The following is a 20685-nucleotide window of genomic DNA, read 5'->3' as shown; positions in this document are numbered from 1 at the left end:
ATGCTAGGGCAGATCACGAAAATTTGACCTCAGGGGACAGAAAAGATTCAGATCTATTGTGCATAATGCTTATCTCCATACCTTATACAATTTAAGAATTACTTTAATACACTCATGCACAAATCTAGTTTGCTTTTGTAGACTTCCACCATAGAGTGCAACAAGTTCCTCATTGAAGTTGACGCTGAAGACATCAAAATGATACTTGAAGTCAGCATCTTCTGCCTTTCTGAGTGCTATTGACCCAAGGGAACGTACTGAAAAAGCACACATGAATTATTAGCAGCAAGTAGTTTAATATCTCTAGATTTTGATGCTAGGGCAGATCACGAAAATTTGACCTCAGGGGACAGAAAAGATTCAGATCTATTGTTAAAATGGAATGAAATACGCAACTGGTTGTAATTTGGTGTCACCAAACTCCATGCTAGAGAAACCCTGGCCTAACATACAATATGGAGGTATTACCTAAGAACAATATTATTTACGCAAGCTTTGGAACAGATCATGAAAAGGCCTGGCTGCTTCTGCATCTAGATTGCTCAGCAATACAGAAGCATGGGAAAGGTGTTTCTCCACCACAGAGATCTGCACCATTCTCAAATGCGTCCTGATTTCTTTTCAGAACCCTATACTGAGCTGTAGTTGGTTTGATAAAAAACCACAACATAGCTGCTGATCGGAATTTACTTCCATGAAGACAAGAACTAATGGCAAGAGGCTCTCATCACAGCAGCTACTTTGGAAACTCTCATAAATAGTAGAGATTATTTATTTAGAAAAATCTCAAAGCAGTTTACAGCATATTAAAACATCAATAAAACAATCCAGAATCAAACATTTCTGAAGGAAGTCAAATATACAGTATACAGTCAAAACTGTAAATACAGTATACAGTCAAAACAGAAAACTAAAATATTATCTTAAAGATAATATTACAGAGGAGGTCAACTACAGAATATATATTTAAAACAAAGTTAACCAAAAAAAACTTAAACATTTCAAAAAGGGGGGAAAAACACTGCTAAATGAAATCAAATACAAAAAACACATTTAAAACAGCATAAATAACAGAGTCCTGGTCCATCATATTAAAACACAAACATGTTCTTGGAAGACAGAGACAAATTCTAAAGAGTTTAACCCTTACCCAGAATGGGAGGGGGCGGAATCCATGGTCAAGATTTAATTATTCTAGATCAGGAGTGGTGCTTCTAGATGTTTTTGGACTACAACTTCTATTAACCTAAGCTAGCATGGCCTATTGCCAGTGATAACTACAGCTGGAGGGCATCATGTTTGCTATTCCTGCCCTAGCTTTTATTACGGAAACTGAATTATGAATGGAGAGAACTCCTTGAATGTATGTATGGATTATGAGGGCAAAAATAACACAAACGGTAAGGAATACAGATCTTACACCTTGTAGTCTTTGAACGTGACTGGTAGATCTCTTGATGATATGCAGTCAGAGGGTGGTCCAAGTTTATATTTGCCCATCCTCCAAATTGACTGCTATAGCCTCTTGGGTTCGTATGGCACTTCTGAGACATCGCAACGTACATATCAACATAGTTGCTTATGGCCCTCTGGCACTGGGTGGTCAAGCCACTTACATTTATTACTGAACTGGTTGCAAAATTTGCCTTGGCTGCAAGTAAGTTGAGAGCGAGGCAACAAGACAAGTATCGTAAGGGGGAGTGTGAGATGTGAAGTGCTTAACTTACACAGCTGTGATTTTCGCATTTTTGTATGTTTGCTTAGCTGCTGCTGTTGTTGTTCAGTTTTAAATCAATTATTTGCATTCTACGCATTGTGACCAATTGTGGCGGATTATAGCTTTTAGCAACAAAGATTTCATTCATTCATTCATTCAAGCCACTTACATAAACTGAAGCTAAGTCAAGTGCACACAGCTCCCATTTACGTGGGGTTTGCGGTACGGGGTCACTGTGCATTTGCGCAAAATCGGAAACCCATTGAAAAAGCCTGGAAACTCCCTGCTCCTTTTAGTGACATCTTTATTATGTTTCTGGGTTCAGCGCTGTGCGCATCTGTGCAATTGCGCACACATGCCTAAAGCGGGAGTTGCCTGTATCACTAATTTTAGTATTCCGCTTGTAAAATATATTTCCCCAGTTCTCAGAGAAAATTCCATTTTTTGCAGGATGAAATCACATTCTGTTTCTCCAAATGGCAGTTGGGAGCATGATTCACATGGGATTTTGTTCATTTTCCAGATGCCCATATGGTATATTCTGTGATTATTTGAATAATCCTCTTTGACGCCTGTAGCAGAGCTGGTTTGCCTAGCTCTCAATCTATTTAGAAGCCCAGGGCTAAGGATCGCTTCCTGATAAATCTCTAAAACCTTGCCCAACACCACTTTCCTTGACAACTCTTTTACATGCTTGCTGTGCAATAAAATAAATGCCAATCAAGCTATAGTGTAAATATAGTGCTCAGTCTCAATATATTTTGTTGATTTGTAGTTTTGATTGTTTTCAGCTTATCTTATGTGATTTTACATAATTTGGGACGCGGGTGGCACTGTGGGTAAAGCCTCAGCGCCTAGGACTTGCCAATCGCATGGTCGGCGGTTCAAATCCCCGACGCGGGGTGCGCTCCCGTCGTTCGGTCCCAGCGCCTGCCAACCTAGCAGTTCGAAAGCACCCCCGGGTGCAAGTAGATAAATAGGGACCGCTTACCAGCGGGAAGGTAAACGGCGTTCCGTGTGCTGCGCTGGCTCTCCAGATGCAGCTTGTCACGCTGGCCACGTGACCCGGAAGTGTCTGCGGACAGCGCTGGCTCCCAGCCTCTAGAGTGAGATGAGTGCACAACCCTAGAGTCTGTCAAGACTGGCCCGTATGGGCAGGGGTACCTTTACCTTTTACTAACTGTTCACACGATGTCACATTTTACCCTACGCTATTAAATGATGCAAATAACATCAACAAAGAAAGTTGGTAATTCTCTTAACAATTACATGTAAACAAAATATTCAGAATACATACTTCCACAAAGACCTATGTTTTAAAAAGGTAACATTCCACAGATCTTCATACATTTCCTGCTTTATGAAAGATTAGAATACACACATCAGTATTGCTTCAGATATAGCTTACCTTGTTTGTAACTCCCAGCATTGCCAGGGAGGAAGAGTACTGGAATCCCAGTTAAGAGCAGATTTCTATTTTCTTCTGCATAACTTCCTTCCCCATAAAGATAGAGCTCATAGGCTGGATAACGCCTGGATACTTTCCTAGGAAGCTTAATTTTCTGTAAAATACAATTATGCATACAATTATAATTCTAAAATACAATTATACTTAAATAATATTTTATGTATGCCAGAGGTAATAATTTATTGTTCAAATCTGAAATGTACATCTTAAGTACAGAAACGGTTAACTGCAAAAGGAGGTAGCTAGGCAATTTCAAGCTGGGGTATATTTGTAATCAGCAGAGACAGCTTTGGGAGTTTTGAAATGATGCAGATGCTTTTTCATCACCCTAAACGATCTTGCTCTCAACCCCTCCATCCCATTTCAGCTCAACTACACGCAAGAAACTGAACCTACTAATAAAAGATAAGATAGCATTAGAAGCCAGGAAAGTTATTCCCACCAACATCAGTTTATCCAACAGTTTCAATGCAGTACTTATCTTGCTGAAAAGGAAGACATTCTGATTCTCTTAAGTAGGAAATCTAGATACAAGCCCAATTTCAACCCCATGACTCCTGGACCAGCAAATCTCTTCTATTTATATCTTAGTCTCTGTATGTGTGTGTGTGCACACGAACACACACACAAACACACACAGAGGTATGCATATAAGAAATGCAGGTGGCCTACTTAGATGTTGTTGCAACAATGAGTGAAATAAAAATCCAAAAGCATTTTGTATGCCAGAAGGAATACAAAAAAGTGTTGACTTTGAGAATGTAATTTCGTCTGACTAACTTAATAGGCTTACATCATAACGAATAAAATGTCAGGGGAGGTGAAATTGAATTCATTTAAAATTTGCTGCTTTGGCACCAGTCAACCGCATATACGCCATCAGCTAGATAAACATCGGCCAACACATGAATTGCAGATGAATTCAAACACTTATAACAATTCAGGACGCAGCCTTTCGGCTTCTTCTTGCAATACAAGCACATCATAACTTAGCAGCTAGCTTGAAAGACATTTGCTCTAAAAATGCTAAAGGTTACTGCCAAGCCCTGAATATTATAGACTATAAAAGGGTGACGGCGATATGTGCGTGAAAATCAAAGTAATATACTTCTCAAAAATTTAGGTCAGGGGCCGCAAATCTTTTTGGACGAGAGAATGCATTTTGAATTTTGAGAGTGCTGGAGGCACCAGTTACAAAATGGGTGCCAAGGGAGGCGCGGCACAACACAAAATTAGAGATTTGGGTCTCTGTAACGCTTTCCCCAGAATTGCATTTCCATATGAGAAAAGGCTTAACCTACTGAATTTCAGCCTAGGAAATTCAAAGCAGAAAAAGTACATTAAAGGGGAATGAGAAAAGCAGCTCTTCAGAACACAGGGGGCTTCCATTGCCTAGTGCAGGGTTCAGCAACCTTTTCCAGCCGTGGACCGGTCCACCGTCCTCAGACCATTGGGGGGGGGCGGACTATATTTTTTGGGGGGAGGAATGAACGAATTCCTATGCCCCACAAATAACCCACAGATGCATTTTAAATAAAAGCACACATTCTACTCATGTAAAAACACAATGATTCCCGGACCGTCCACAGGCCGGATTTAGAAGGCAATTGGGCCGCATCCGGCCCCCCGGCCTTAGGTTGCCTACCCCTGGCCTAGTGTCAGAACAACTCGTTTACCAATCACAGCCCTGACTTCATTCATTGTTTAAACATACTGCCAGGGGAAGCAGCCAGGCTTGCTCATTTCACAGAAATCACTTAGAAGGGTATCTGCACACTTTGCTCCATAACATGCTTTCTAGGAGGGCTAGAAACTTACTTTTAAAAAAATGAAAGTTCAGAGTTAGACTCCTGCCTGGGGATGCCAACAAAAGCCTTCTCGGGCACCTTGGTGCCTGCCAAGTTGGTGACCCCTGGGTTTAGCTGTACACATTCTTACATGTGCTTAAACAGAGTCAGGTTTATTTCTGCCCTGGCCAGGGAACCACTATATGGCATTTTGCCTTAGTACGGAAGGGTAATTTCTAATAACACTCACACACCCCACTCAATCCTTCCGCTAGGCAAGCAAGTCATTAACAGAGTTCAAGGCCACATTCCAGCCAAGCTAAAGCAATCATGGAGGGTGCAAATACGTACGTGTGTGTGTGTACGTGTGTGTGTGTGGTGTGGCTCGGGAGAGATCCAGACCCTGAGGTTTCTCAGCCCTGCTCTAGTGATACATCTGAGCACAATAAGTGCAGCATACCAAATATAAGCAATAAATTCTTATGGAGAAAGCCATAATTTTTTTTTTTTTTTGGGGGGGGAATCCAAGCCTGAAAGATGTAAAAGTAAAGCAACTAAATTCTGCTCACCAATTGCACAGGTGATGCTGTGCGCTTTGGCCCACCTGGCTTGCCAAACCAGGAACTGCCAGGTCAGCTCTCAGGTTCTGTGCAGTTTACTTTCAGTTCTGCACTGCAATCAGGAAAGTTGCTGCATGTTTTTGTTTCCTCCATAACAGTTTTATGCTGAAGTTGTTTTGTTATGCATCTCGTTTTTGGCCTCCTTTCATGATGCTTTTCGGGTAAAAGCCCAATCTGCTTGGCATATACACTACTCCTTCTTTATCTCTTGGCCTATTTTTCAAATAAAATATTAAGTATCAGATGCGGAAGTAGCAGACATGGTAAACAAATGGGACAATCTGAACCTTGCAGTGGATTGTTTGTCTGAAAAAGGGCAGATGGGTAAGTTATTATATTTGAAAGCCAATAAATATAGCCGAAGTACCATAGGGTTTTCGCTTATTTTCTTTAGCTATCATTAAATTTATACCCCAGAATTTCAGGGATAGGAGCTCTCAGGGCACCTTCCAAAGTAAAGAAATCGATACAATCAATGAAAAAGACATAAGTGGAAAAACAAAATCAGTCAGTCAAGGAGAGTTACACATTCCAATTAAAAATATCTAAGTAGTCGGGGGAAATAAGTTCTTTTCCAGGTCATTGAAAGGTAATGGTCATGGAATGGTAAGGGCATTCCAGAAGCAATGTGCCATTATATTTAAAAAGCCCTCTCTTTGGTCACTACCCATCACACTTCAGAAGATGAGGGCACCCAGAAGAAAGACTCAGATAATCACCTTTGTTTGAGGTGGACCAATAAACACCTGGATCTTAGACATTGTAAGGCTTTAACAGGTTTAAGAGGTTCTAGCTAGAATTCCTTTAAAAGGTAGCAACTAAAGCTACAATCCTAACCCCACCTACTCTAGAACAAACACCACTTCTGAGAATATATGAGGATTTCACTATAAGACAAGCACCTTTCATATCTGTCCTACCCAAGGCTAAAACAGACATGTACAGCGAACATGCACTAGTATAGTACAAGAATTCCTGGTACAGTAAAGGAAGGAGACCTTATTTCCACTTCAAATCCTCTCAATGGATCTTAGCAGTTACTTAGATATTAGAGTAAGAACCGTGTTCTAAATACAGCAGTGTAACTGTTGCTGTTTCGTCATGTTTACAGATGGCAAGGACATGTGTGCGTATATACTATACATATAACACATCCATATGTGCAAGATCAGATCAGGAACTAAACAACAGCCTATGGATTAATCTTACATTGGACAGTTACACTGATGTTCTAAACAATTTGATTTCTATGTTTTTTAGAGCAAACTTTTGCTACTTTTTATGATAGCGGTACCTATGGTCAAAATAAGAAGAAAAAGGACTCAATTAGGTTGGGGTTTGCTTATTTGTGTGTGGTCTACCTTTACGATTTGTTAGAATCTTCATGGTTAACCAATGTGTTTTAAAATCAAGAGGTCAAGATATCTTAAGCCATAGCATGTGTTATATGCATCGCCGTCAACCGTCCCTTATTTGACGGGAAAGTCCCTTATCCCAGTGCCGTGTACCGCTGCTGTCTCTTATTGATGATATCCCTTAAATTTCCCGGGTTTCAAAGGAAGCAGCTCCTCCCTCCCTCCCTGCCGGCCAGGGAGGAGGGAGGCTCCAACTGTGTTGCTTGGCTGCGTTGCTCACCCAATAAGGAGTCTAAGAACGACTGAGGGGGGTGGAGCTTGCATGCCTTGTGCCGATCAAATCGGCCGCATTGCCTGGGGACTCGCCTTTGCTCAGCGCTTCCCAGTGGAGAGGTGACAGTGGTTTTCCTTGCTGCATTCCCTTTGCCGGGTTGCTGCGCTGTGGGAACCACCGCTTGAGGCTTTGTTTGGCTGCTGGCTGGGCTTTCTGCTTTTGGCTCGGAGGGGCTCAGAAAGTGAACATACATGTGCTCTGAAAATCCCTTATTTTGGCTGCTGGTCCCTTATTTTCAAATCTGTAAGATGACAGCTATGGTTATATGATCTTGAATGTGCACTCTTGGTTAAGACCTGTGGTTCAGCTAGTCCAGCATTCTTTGTGAGCAACTCAGAATCTGGTCAGTAGCCAACCATTAGATTGTGCCTAATCTTCTGCCCACCTCTGGCTTGGATAACCTGTCGTGGCCTTGTAATTCTTTCTTGAGTATTAGGAGCCTAGCCAGATATAACTCATTTCTTCTGGCTAAAACGCTTATGTTACTCTTAACTCTCTGCAGAACATCTCAAGAATCACATTGCTTTTTCCCATGCAAACGTGTCCAGAAACTTACTTTGGAGTTCCTTCCTGAGGTCCCCCTGCAGAGGGAATTACAGTTGGCAGCTACCCAAGAAACCCCTTTCAGCCGTGACCCCTAAATTCTATAATAGCTTCCAATTTGGGGTACACCTGGCTGGCCCTGTTACTGCTTGCTTTTAGGTGAACAGCAGACAGTGCAATTTCAGGGACCTTTGTTAGAATTTTGTCATTAACTAGGGTGACTGCTGCTGCTAACATTTCAGTCTCTTTTAGCTTTGTTTTCTGTCCTATTTTACCACTTTGATTGGAAGCCTCCTTGAATATTTTTGTAGAAAGGTGGGGTAGAAATGAGTACAGTGGTACCTCGGGTTAAGTACTTAATTCGTTCCGGAGGTCCGTTCTCAACCTGAAACTGTTCTTAACCTGAAGACCACTTTAGCTAATGGGGCCTCCTGTTGCTGCCATGCCGCCGGAGCACGATTTCTGTTCTCATCCTGTAGCAAAGTTCTTAACCCGAGGTAGTATTTCTGGGTTAGCGGAGTCTCTAATCTGAAGCGTATGTAACCTAAAGCGTATGTAACCCGAGGTACCACTGTATATGTTTAAATTCTCCACCAAATGAATCACTTTTCAGAAGCCACAAAAGTATAAGCAGGGGCGGTTTAGTTTGGAAAGGTTTCTCAACACTTTTGAACCTGTCCCTCACCTACAATTCTGCTATTTTTTAGGGATTGCTCCCCAGAATACAGACTACAGCCTGCTGTTGCATGTGATGCCCTGCAGAGCATTAACAGAAAGCTGTACAGGATCTTTCTGGCCTCATCCTAAACTAGCTATGAACAGCAGCTCTTTTTCTTCCCCAAACGAGTGAGAGTCCATTGGCAAGTGAGATACAATCAACTCAGGTCTTGGATAGGAAGGAAGGAAGGAAGGAAGGAAGGAAGGAAGGAAGGAAGGCATCACTGTCCCATGCCTCCCAAGGGGGCTTACTTTGTGAATCAATGGTTTAAAGCATAAGCTATGCACTGGAATCCCGGTTCAGCTATCAACTGAGTGCCTTTGTGAGTGCTCACACAATTGTCTTTCAGACTTGTACGGAGAATATTTGCCTACCTTACAAAGCGATTAGCAAGATATGAGGCGGTTTATGCTTCACGAAGCAGATAAGCATTAGCAAGTTATGAAACTTGAACAATATCTACATGAATACTAATGATAATTTACCAATTAATGCAAAATAAGAAATTTCAATCCATTACTATGAGTTTTTATTTGGTCAGATTTGCTTAAAAGATACTGTACTGAATGTTCAGGATTGTCAGATTCAATTTACAATTGTTCTGATGTAAATGAAATTAGACACTTCAGCTTTTGAGATATCAGTAGTAGTCCCCTTTTGTAGTATTGTGTATTTTTATACAGCCTAATCACCTGAATGGTTTTGTTTAATGAAGATAAGCTCTCCAGCAATTAGCCTTTACAGTAATACCCTTGATATGAGATAAGCTTTATACTTTCAAAGCACTACAAAACAGGGGGGAGGTCCCAGCTTTAAGATTATGAGCAAAGTTTACCATTTATTTCATGCCACAAGATTAGAATGATTAAATAACCTGCTAAATCATAATCATATAAAATGGAGAAAAGCGGATAGACAAATGGTTTTTTTAAAAAAACAACAACAACAAACCAAGCTGTTCTGGGATGTGCAATAAGTAGCGGCATAAAACAAAAGAAAATATTCCTGATTTAAGAATCTTTATATATCATAGAGCCAGTTTACACATTCTTATGGGTGCCTACAAATATATTTGGGAGGGGGAGTAGGACTTATATGGGGGTGGTTGTTGTTTTTAGCTAAGGCCCTAAGAGGTGTCCTGAAGGTTTTGGGTATACCAGTAGATATATATAATGGCCCTAAATTGTGTTAATTAGATCCAATTTTAGACAGGATTGTTGAAGGGATGTATGGCTGAATCTGGATTGGTTGGTGTTTGGCATGCATTACATGGGACACAACAGGAATTTACCCACCTACCCTCCCCTCCGCCCACATAAGTCGACCAACATTGTTTTAGGTTGCATTGTTTTTCTGTTTCATATCCTTTTTTACAATATTTTACAGGATGTCAAACTGATAAAATTTTACTTTTGAATTATGGTTGCTTTAAAACACAAATTAGTGTTGAACACCAAGAGTATTTTGAATATAATGACGGGACTACTTTTCAGGCTGCTGAATGGGAAGAATGTAAAGCCTATAACTGAGTTAAGGTTTTATAGCATAAGCTTCTCATGAGAAATGAATTAGAATTTCACAAGAGGAAAATTTGGAGAAAATCGTGAACTATCTTTTAAGACAATTTGCAGCACCCCGTTCTTTGGATCTACACTGAAGGTTGCAACACATTAAACAGGAATTGGATAATCTACGTTCTGCTAGAGCTGAATTTACTCTGGTATTTTTGCACCACAGCTATTGGGAGAGTGGACGGAGACAGGGTAAAATTTTGTCTTATTGCTTAAAGCAAATAAAAAAGCAGAATTTTATTCCTTTGATTATTGGTGGGTATAATATGGTATAGGCAACATCAAAAGAAATAAATTTACATTTCTCAAAGTATTATTCTAAATTATAGAAGAAGGTTAAGGATCCTATGAGCTGTGACGTTGAATTTTCTCCCCCCTGCAGCTGATTCTCCATCAGTTGTTAGATTTCTCAAAATGAAATTCTCACAAAACCACTCCAGGTCAAAAAAATTAGGGATGTTACTTATGACGTCCAGGAAAGCCCCTGGACAAGATGGCTATTCTGTACAAGACATATTTATATTTGTTAGACCCTAAGCTTCTCAGGTTTTAGGGGCTTTCGACTTAGATACTCTGCTAACCTCAATGTAGGATAGTCTTATTTCTGTTATTTCTGAGAACTTGCGATAGCATTCCAGCGCCCATGAGCTGAGCAGGTCTTGCCCAGTAAGCTTTTGGGGGGCAAGGCCCACTTGGAGTGCCAGCTCCAGAAGGTAAGGATGCTTGCATGGGGGCGATTAGCGTATACACGGTTTTGCATATACCTGCCATTGCTGCACAAGATGCGATCCTACTGCATACCTAAAAGAAGTTGTAACAATTTTCCCCCCTCCAACCCAACAACTGTGCTCAGCAAAATCACAGCAATGTGAAAATTAAGGATCAGCCCTTATTAAAACAGCTGTTATCTTTTACTTTATTTCAGTTCATCCACTATTTGAAGGGTTTTAGGAATGCAGAGATATGCTTAAACCATCAGATAACCACTCCCCGCTCCCCTCCACTTCCAACATGCAGCAAATACTGTATTTATAGTTGGCACTCCCACACCCATTGCACATGAAACCTAGCTATTATTGCACTGAATATCCTGAGGATAAAACAGATTTCAACACCCAAATTGCAACCCAAGTCAGGTGCAAAAAACTGTGTGGGTGTCCTTTCTCAAGCCTATTAAAATTCTCATGGTTCTCCCTACTCTGTGCTGAAGCTGGTTCCCTGTCCCCGAATCCTTATTGAAACAGAGGTATGTAAGCAGATAGAATGGAAACCTAACACACATCTGAGAAACCATCAGCACTCCAGAATAAACTGGTGGTTGAAATATAAGTAAAATGGGTGACTTCTTGTGCCTGATATGACCCAATTAATAGAAGATTGCCGTGGAGGAGAAAATGTTGGCAGGTTCAGCTTTTCTCGTGCTTGCCGTGTTATGCAATAACAAGCTGCAAAATTCTCTCTTTTCAAGGTTCAGGAGTACTATCCTCTGCAGCAACTGTCTCCATTGGGTAGATCTTGGTCCACAAATGAGAGCATGATCTTACCTACCACAGGTCAGATTGTTAGCGCCACAGCCATTTTCTGAAGACCGAAGGGGGAAAGGCCAGCAGAAAGAGTGACTGGGAGAGATGGGCTGATCTAGATATTAATGAACAATGGTCTTCTTTCCACATAACAGAAAGCCAGGATTTTCGAGACAGAACAGCATGCTAATTCAGGGTGCCTGATGGCTTGTGATTTGCTCCTCTGCTGGAGCAAGCAACAAGATATTCGAACCGGAATCACAGTTTGCTTCTCCCCAACAAAAGGCAACGAGGAAGTCAACATGAAGGCTGCTCACTTGCTAACCACTGTCTGCTAGGGAGAAACAAAGCACAATCTCAGTTTGCATGTGACACCAAGTCAAGGCTTCGTGGCTCACTGCTCCTGCTTGCACTAACAAAAGGGGGAAAGAGCAAAGCAGAAGCAATCAAGGAGACAGCACTTAGCACACAGCTGATAAGCCATTAACCGTAGTTTATCGCTGTGTGCAAACTGGCACAATATTTTATCATGGCTTTGTATCATAATTTATAGACCACTCTACATTATACAAGGGACGTGGGTGGCACTGTGGGTTAAACCACAGAGCCTAGGACTTGCCGATCAGGTCAGCGGTTCAAATCCCCATGACGGGGTGAGCTCCTGTTGCTCGGTCCCTGCTCCTGCCAACCTAGCAGTTCGAAAGCACATCAAAGTGCAAGTAGATAAATAGGCACTGCTCCAGCGGGAAGGTAAACGGCGTTTCCATGCGCTGCTCTGGTTTGCCAGAAGCGGCTTAGTCATGCTGGCCACATGACCCGGAAGCTGTTTGCTGGCTCCCTCGGCCAATAAAGCGAAATGAGCGCCGCAACCCCAGAGTCGGCTACGACTGGACCTAATGGTCAGGGGTCCCTTTACCTTTACATTATACAACGGCTACCAGCCAGGCAGCTACGTTCTACCTTCACTGTCAGAGGCAATATGTATACCAAGTTGCTGGGAATCACAAGTGGGGAGAGTGCTGTTACACTTAGCTTCTGCTTACAGACTTCCATTTGGCTGCTGTGAGAACAGGAAGCAAGACTAGATGCGTGTGGGGCCTGAAAGAAGTCTTCAACAAACACTGAAAACCTAACCATATTGGGGCTGCTTCAATTCTAAATGAAAGAGAATGCCAGGGGGCGCAACAGACGTGTCACGCTTTGTCAAGAAGCTGCTGCAGAGAAAAACCCGGCAGCAGCTTTTTCTACAAGCTGCGACTTCTGCACCAAATTCAAGTGCAGCCCCACGTATTATAATAATCAGGCCTAGAGTTTACCCATGTATGTACTCTGTTCAGCAACACTCATAAAATGGCCTATCAGCCAAAGCTGGTAAAAGGCACTCCCAAGAAACTTGAGTCTACAGTGACAATGCTGGATCAAGGAGCACGCTTCAAGCAATGCACCTGTTACTTCAGAGGAAGTGCAGGTAACTGACCAATTTCCCAAACCTGGAATCCGCTCACCCACAGGGGGGCCCTTGTCTATATATGATTCAGTTTGAGTTTGTTGGCTCTCATTCAGTCCAATATGGGTCCAGACCCTGGTTCAGGACCTGCACAGCACCTCCAGATTCAGATATCACAGAGTTGAGTGTCATTAGTGTACAGACAACACTGTGCTTCATGTAGTTGTTAAATAGCAATGCCGTGCAGCACTAACCATCAGTAACAGATCTCAAGATGCAACTTGGTGTGAAAAAATGTGATCGTTTTGAGCGATGCCAACACTGGAAAAGCCTGTTGTACCAGAAGTAGAATGCTGGAGTACACTCTGGGAGCAAAGAATATGCTTTTAGCAACATTCATACCTTTAAGAACCGTGCACCCTCATAATCAAGGAAGCTACAAAGCAGTAAATGCAGCATTCAGTTTCTGGTTGGAGAGATGGCAGGGTTCAATAAAACCTTGGAGACATGTTGTCTGGGAACTGTGGCAGGTAGAGCCTGCTGTCTTTTCACAGACATAAGCAACTCCATGTGTTGAATTGAACAACCTTGGAACAGGTTACACAGGTGAATTTTGGTTTAAAAAAACCCAAAAAACCATCCAAACCACACTCCAAACAGAGTAGATGGACACACACTTGTGTGCAAAATGAGAAGGCCCCATTTATGTTTACTTTGAAGTACCACTGAGTTCAATGAAACTTACAAGCAAGAGCTTTCAGGGATGCAGCCTTGCCGTGCAATTCGAAACACCCTTTGAAGAAAATCCCTGACACACCCATGAATGTGGTGGATGGTTGGTGGAAGGACCATGAGTGAGACACAAGGAAGGGAAGATCTCCCAGGGTGAGAGGCTGGAAGGGTCCACCACTTTCTGTATGTGACACTGGTTAATAGCTACCTTTGAGAGAGGACTCTGTTTTCTCTTTCTTTCTTGGTTCTTGTTTTCATTTTAGATTAGTTTCTTTTATATTATTGTATTATGAAAAAGCTTTAATAAAATATTATGAAGAGGAAGAGGAAAATCTCGGCAGGTTTAGCACCCTGGAATCAAGACTGGCAAGCATGTTTAGGACTCCAACCTGAATGTGTGTTTTGGGCTGCGATCCAACACATGCATCCTTGGGAGGAAGTCCCCACTGAAATCAATGGAGCCCACTTCTGAACAGTCATGTCTGGGACTGTGGCAACTGAGACCATACCAAATCAAGGAGAGGATATATTGGAAGTGAGGAATAATAAGAAAGGCGTGCCACAAAAATGCAAGAAGGTTAATATATAGCCAGTAGCATCTTAGTACTTCTCATGATAAGAATCGAAGAACTGTAGAGTTGGGAGGAAGCCCAAGGGTCATCTAGTCCAACCCCCTGCAACGCAGGAATCTCAACTAGAAAGAATAATGGAATTGAATGAAAATCACCCTGGTGGGCTGTGACTTGAACTGGCTTATCTTTTGCCTGCCCTCAAATTATCTTGTAGACTGTACTTGGTAACTAAATCTGCATGTGTTGACCTTTATGCAACATGTGAGGAACTCAATATATGCCTGAATGCCTTTCAGGACATGAGGCTGGAACCAGACTTGTACCAAGGTCGCCAGAGCTCATCAAGAAGGGTCCCCTGTCATATTTCAGTTAGGTCCATCTTTATACTTACGCTATGATCTGCAGAGATAAACCATACAATAACTTCAGATTGACACACCCACCCTGTTCACAGTTCCCCTTGATGTTATTGAACATGATTCGTGTTTCTTGCAGAAAAATGCAAGAAGGTTAATATACAGACTGCGGCATCTTAGTACTTCTCATAACAATTATAAGAATAATAATAGGAAAGGCACACTAAAAAAATGGAAAAAGGTTGATGCATAGACAGTGGAGTCTTAGGGCTTCTCACAATAATAACAACAACAGGAAAGGCATGCCAAAAAACTGGAAAAAAAGTTGATGAACAGACAGTGGCATCTTAGTACTACTACTACAACTAATAATAATAATAATAATAGGAAAGGCACACCCAAAAAATGGGAAAAGGTTGATTTACAGACAGTGGGATCTTAGTGCCAATAATAATAGGAAAGGCACACACAAAAAAGGGGAAAAAATCATATATAGACAGTGACATCTTATTGCTTCTCAAAATCCTAATAATAAGGTGTGCCCCCTAAATGCAGGACGGTTGGTATGCAGACAGTGGCATCTTAGTACTTCTCTCACACGAACAGAGAGGGAAGTGCATGCTTACAAATCTATTATTATTATTATTATTATTATTATTATTATTATTATTATTATCATCATCCAGCTCACCTGGGCTGGCTTGCGGTACATAGGCGAACACAGTAAAACATCAAACATTAAAAAGCTCCCGACACAGGGGAGAGGGTCTGCCTTCTAAAAAGTCGGATCGTTTCTTTTGCCCAGTTCTCTACCCCAGAGTGGCTGGGGAAACCCAGACAGGTGGGCGGGCGGGGTATAAATAACAAAATTAATTAATAATAATAATAATAATAATAGTGGAAGCAGGGGGGTGGAAGGCGTCAACCAAGGTCCTGCCTCCCCCCCCCCGCCCTGAAACCGTCCAGGGTCTTGTTCCTGGCGAAGCACCGGGCGCCCTTTCTGAGGAGAAAGCGACTCCCGCCCCGCAACCGGCCCCGCCGCTCCCTCTCCGACCGGCCCCTCACCAAATACTCGGGGTACTCGAACATGTAGGTCATGCTGCACCGGTTCTCCTCGTACTGGAAGAGCACGTCCCGGACGCCCAGCAGGACCAGCGCCGCCAGAGCCCCGTAGAAGACCGCCGCGGCTCCGGGGACCTTGCCCGCCTCCAGCCACATGCCGCCCGCCGCCGCCGCCGCGTCTCCGCTCGCCGGGTCTCCCTCCGCTTCCTTCCCCAGGTTCGCCTCACTGGGCTACACACAGACGCCCCGCGTGGGGGCGGGGCAAAGCTCTTTGGGGCGGGGCCAGGGGCGGGCCCGGCTTCGAAGCGTAAAGGGGAAAGGGATGGGCGGGCCCGTCGCCATATTTGGAAGGTCGGATGAGGGCCGAGGGCCGGCTTAGGCGCCATGTTGGGATTCCCGGAGGGCGGGCAATACTGGCAGTGGGTGGGTGGGGGGAAGCTTCTTGGCAGGGTCGGCGTTTAAAGGGGCCGCGCTTATATATCCCGCCAGGATAAGAGGATAATAGTAATAGTTTCTTTTTTATTTTTTTATTTTTTTAAATTATCTTTATTGCATTTTAAAAAGAATTACAAAGAAAGCATAAATTAAACTTTACATCCAAACATCCGAAAATGGGGAAAAAAGTGAGAGGGGAAAAAAAGAAAATTGATAAGTAATAAGTTAAAACAAAAAACGAAAAGGAATTAGTCAAGTACAGTACATAAAATTGTTCGAAGGACACAAACACTAATTTGAATATTCTATACAGCAGGTTTTCAGAAAGAAATACATTTTCAATCCTTTTCTTTCTTTCTTTCCAGTCACTTTATTTCTGCTGAGGAAAACTAGTTTGGATCCCTATTATATTAGCTGACTTCCCTCTATCTCTTTGCGGCTTCAATGCTTCTCTTTAACAAATATTCTGTATTCATTTTTTAAAATATTTTTTTCCATTATATTTATTACAGTATATTATTTCGGTAAAGGTTTCTAATAGTAAACGAGCCAACACGCTTTCCCACCCAATTGCTCCCTGCCCTTATCAGCGACACATCAGAAGCACTCTGCACTTGCGCAGGAGCGCTTTGTTATAATGTCATATAATAATAATAATAATAATAATAATAATAATAATAATAATAATAATAATTTATTATTTATACCCCGCCCATCTGGCTGAGTTTCCCCAGCCACTCTGGGCGGCTTCCAATCAAGTGTTAAAAACAGTACAGCGTTAAATATTAAAAACTTCCTTGAACAGAGCTGCCTTCAGATGTCTTTTAAAGATAGGATAGCTGCTTATTTCCTTCACATCTGAAGGGAGGGTGTTCCACAGGGTGGGCGCCACTACCGAGAAGGCCCTCATAAACTTTGGGTGTTGTTTTACCTGGGGGGAGGGGAATGAAAGTGTGCAATTCTACTCAATCAAAGAACAGCTCGCCAAAATAAGAGGCGAGCATTCAAAGGGTGGGGGAATCGGGCAAACCTAGATGATCCCTATCATATATATATATATATATATATATGCAGGTTTTGGTGTCTTCGGGTGTCTTCCTGTACCCGTGAAAATCTACGAAAGCAAATATATATATATATATATATATATATGCACCTCCCGTGAAAACAAAAATGGGGAGGACTGGGGGTGCAGAGGGAAAACTGCCCCCCAGTCAAGTAAATAAAAATGCCCAACTAACTGACTTGTTCTCTTTGCAGGGATACTGGAGTGGCTTCCCAGTTCCTGCTCCAGGTGGATCAGGTTTGGTCAAAACTCTCCACTATGACCTGTCCATCTTGGGTGGCCCTGCACGGCATAGCTCATAGCTTCTCTGAGTTAGTGATGTATGAACGTGAGAGCTGGACCATAAAGAAGGCTGATCGCTGGAGAATTGATGCTTTTGGATTGTGGTGCTGGAGGAGACTCTTGAGAGTCCCATGGACTGCAAGAAGATCAAACCTCTCCATTCTGAAGGAAATCAGCCCTGAGTGTTCACTGGCGGGACAGATCCTGAAGCTGAGGTTCCAATACTTTGGCCACCTCATGAGAAGAGAAGACTCCCTGGAAAAGACCCTGATGTTGGGGAAAATGGAGGCCACAAGGAGAAGGGGACGACAGAGGACAAGATGGTTGGACAGTGTTCTTGAAGCTACCAGCATGCCTTTGACCATGGGGTCACAAAGAGTCGGAAACGACTAAACAACAACAACAGACTATTTGCATAGCACATAACTTTCTGCCCCCCCAAAAAAAAAACATAACGCCTTGTGCCCCTAAAATAAATCCTGGGGAGGATTAAATAAAGAGGCTTTGCATGTCTCTGATGGAAATAGGATCACTTAGGGTCACCTAGCCACCATTCCTTCTCTGCTTTGCTTCCTTTTGCTTCTTAGAGGAAATGGCAAACCATTTGGACCTGATGAAAAGAGGGCAGAAGTTCTAGATAGAGATGAGAATCAGGCTTTGGACACTTGCCAGTGCCAAGAGAATATGCCCTAGGAAAGAGGAGACGAGAGGTATTCTAACCTAAAATTAGCCCTCGTGTTATTGAGGGCAAAGGCCCCCAAAATGCACACGCTTTGTGGTGGGCAGGGAGCTTGCAATGAAACTTCGCAATGAAGATTGCAGCTCTTCGCATTGGTCTTCCGAAAGCATCGCTTTGCGGTTGGCGTCCAAGCCCTTAAAACGTGACATTGATGGGAGACGGTCCAGGATGACCAGTCACAATAGATTTTATGCACAAGGCTACAGAACTACCACAACTATTAAGACTACATTTGTTCGCCCTTAAGCACTTCTTCCTACATGGAAGTCTTCAAAGCGGTGGTTCACCTCTCCTCACGCTTTCCTAACCTAAAATCCACTCCTTTCCTGCACTCGAAAAAGTGCCGTGGTCACCTGTCACAAAATGGCCGGCGGGGGGGGGGGGTGTGGCATAGCAAAATGGCTGCCCCCGGGACATGGCATGACATGAAACGGCAGCCACATCTAAAATACCAGAAATATAGTCAGGACCATAAAATGGTGTGGGCATGCCTCCCTGTCAATGGGGGGAGGCAGGGCAGCTACATGACTCATTGCCTCAGTTGTTCGCAGAAGCTCTTTGCATCTTTCCACTGTTCAGCATGGAATCTGGGCATGTTTAAGGGAGCATATTCAATGTAAGCAAAGCCAAGCCAGTGCATGTACCAATTGTGCAGGAAAAGCAAACAATCTCTCATACATTAAGGGTTTTTGAGAGGATGATTACTGAGACTTCTCTCTGGCACCATAGGAGGTACAGTGGTACCTCGGGTTAAGTACTTAATTCGTTCCGGAGGTCCGTTCTTAACCTGAAACTGTTCTTAACCTGAAGCACCACTTTAGCTAATGGAGGCTCCTGCTGCTGCCGTGCCACCGGAGCACAATTTTTATTCTCATCCTGAAGCAAAGTTCTTAAACTGAAGCACTATTTCTGGGTTAGCGGAGTCTGTAACCTGAAGCGTATGTAACCTGAAGCGTATGTAACCCAAGGTACCACTGTACAGTGGTACCTCAGGATGCGAACAGGATCCGTTCCGGAGCCGCATTCGCATCCTGAAGTGAACGAAACCCGCGCCCGCGCATTGCGTCTCGCCGCTTCTGCGCATGCGTGTGACATCATCTTGACTGTCTGTGCATGCGCATGCGGTGAAACCCGGAAGTAGCGCGCTCCGTTACTTCTGGGTCGCCGTGGAGCACAACCGAAAATACTTAACTTGAAGCACATTTATCCCGAGGTATGACTGTACCAGCAAGCGTATTGGCCATCACCATAGGAAAGGCATTTTATATGAAGCACTCAATTGAAGCCATTTGATACAGCACCTGTAGAACGATGCCCAGATGATGCGAAAGAGGTAGTTTTGCTGCAGACAAGCTGCAAAGCACAGCTTTTCCGTGTGGAGGAAATCGTACCGCCTTTACATTAACAGAAGAGGACATCGCCTCTTTGAAACTTACCCTTCTCTCAGTCAAAAGGCCATCACCACTATCCACAGTCAGTTTCAAGAGGTTCCTGAAATTGCAGAACACGGCAAGAGGAGTTGGACAGTGTTCTCGAAGCTACCAGCATGAGTTTGACCAAACTGCGGGAGGCAGTGGAAGACAGGAGTGCCTGGCGTGCTCTGGTCCATGGGGTCACGAAGAGTCGGACATGACTAAACGACTAAACAACAGCTGCTGTTACACCTGCTTTGTATCTAAGCAATATGCTAGAAACAACCGTGTACAGAAGTACATATAAAAAACCTTAAGAGGGATAACTCCCCAAACACAGTTGCAGATCCTATTTGTTTCTCCAATACTGTTCATTCTTCACTGTCTCTCTTATTTGGTTTTGGGCCAAATTACCCATGCCCTAAACATTGTCAGTCTAACATGTACAGTGGTGCCTCCGTTCTGTGATTCTCTTCGTCTAGCGAGTTTTCCGTCTTGTAAGGCATTCGTCTTGCGGGGCACCACTGTACTTATTTGCCTGCTTTTACACGATTCTGCCAGTGCATTAAGATTTTCAGGAGACACTCTGTTCTGCATCCCTCTTCCATCCAAGGTTAAATCAATGATTATGAGGAACAGGACATTCTGCAGACCATGAAAACTCCCTTCTTCATTTGGTCCCCTTCAGCTCAGCACGTAAGGACAGTTGTTCTTCTATATGTTTTGGATTTTTAATTAAATGCCTTGGTAGATTGTGAAAGTTTTCAGATTGCTGTTTTATTATGGAGGGTATGTATTTTATGTAAATCAATATCCAAATTTAGATGTGCTTTATTATTAATCATTATTAGTTCCATATAACACATAATGATAGTTCATGCTTTTTAATTATGTTTTTACACATTTCGATTGTGCTTATATAAAACTCATTTTTATTTACTGTCTA

The 20685-nt window shown here is 42.8% G+C and overlaps 2 protein-coding genes across 7 annotated transcripts in view; both read right to left on the bottom strand.

Moving 5' to 3' along the window:
- The window catches only part of ANKRD44 (ankyrin repeat domain 44), a 218599-nt gene that overhangs the window by 41468 nt on the left and 156446 nt on the right, over positions 1 to 20685 (bottom strand). The gene's annotated exons all lie outside the window — the stretch shown is intronic.
- Positions 70 to 16020, bottom strand: LOC309528536 (GPI inositol-deacylase-like; the record flags this gene model as incomplete). Its single annotated transcript, XM_082216035.1, has 3 exons — positions 15809 to 16020; positions 3126 to 3279; positions 70 to 257 (listed from the first exon to the last, which is right to left on the bottom strand). The coding sequence occupies exons 1-3, from the start codon at positions 15959 to 15961 to the stop codon at positions 70 to 72; spliced, it is 495 nt and encodes a 164-aa protein (XP_082072161.1). The 5' UTR covers positions 15962 to 16020.

Source organism: Podarcis vaucheri (genome assembly GCF_965113315.1).
Source record: "Podarcis vaucheri genome assembly, chromosome: 1".
Taxonomy (NCBI): domain Eukaryota; kingdom Metazoa; phylum Chordata; class Lepidosauria; order Squamata; family Lacertidae; genus Podarcis; species Podarcis vaucheri.
This window is presented reverse-complemented; position numbering and strand designations above follow the sequence as displayed.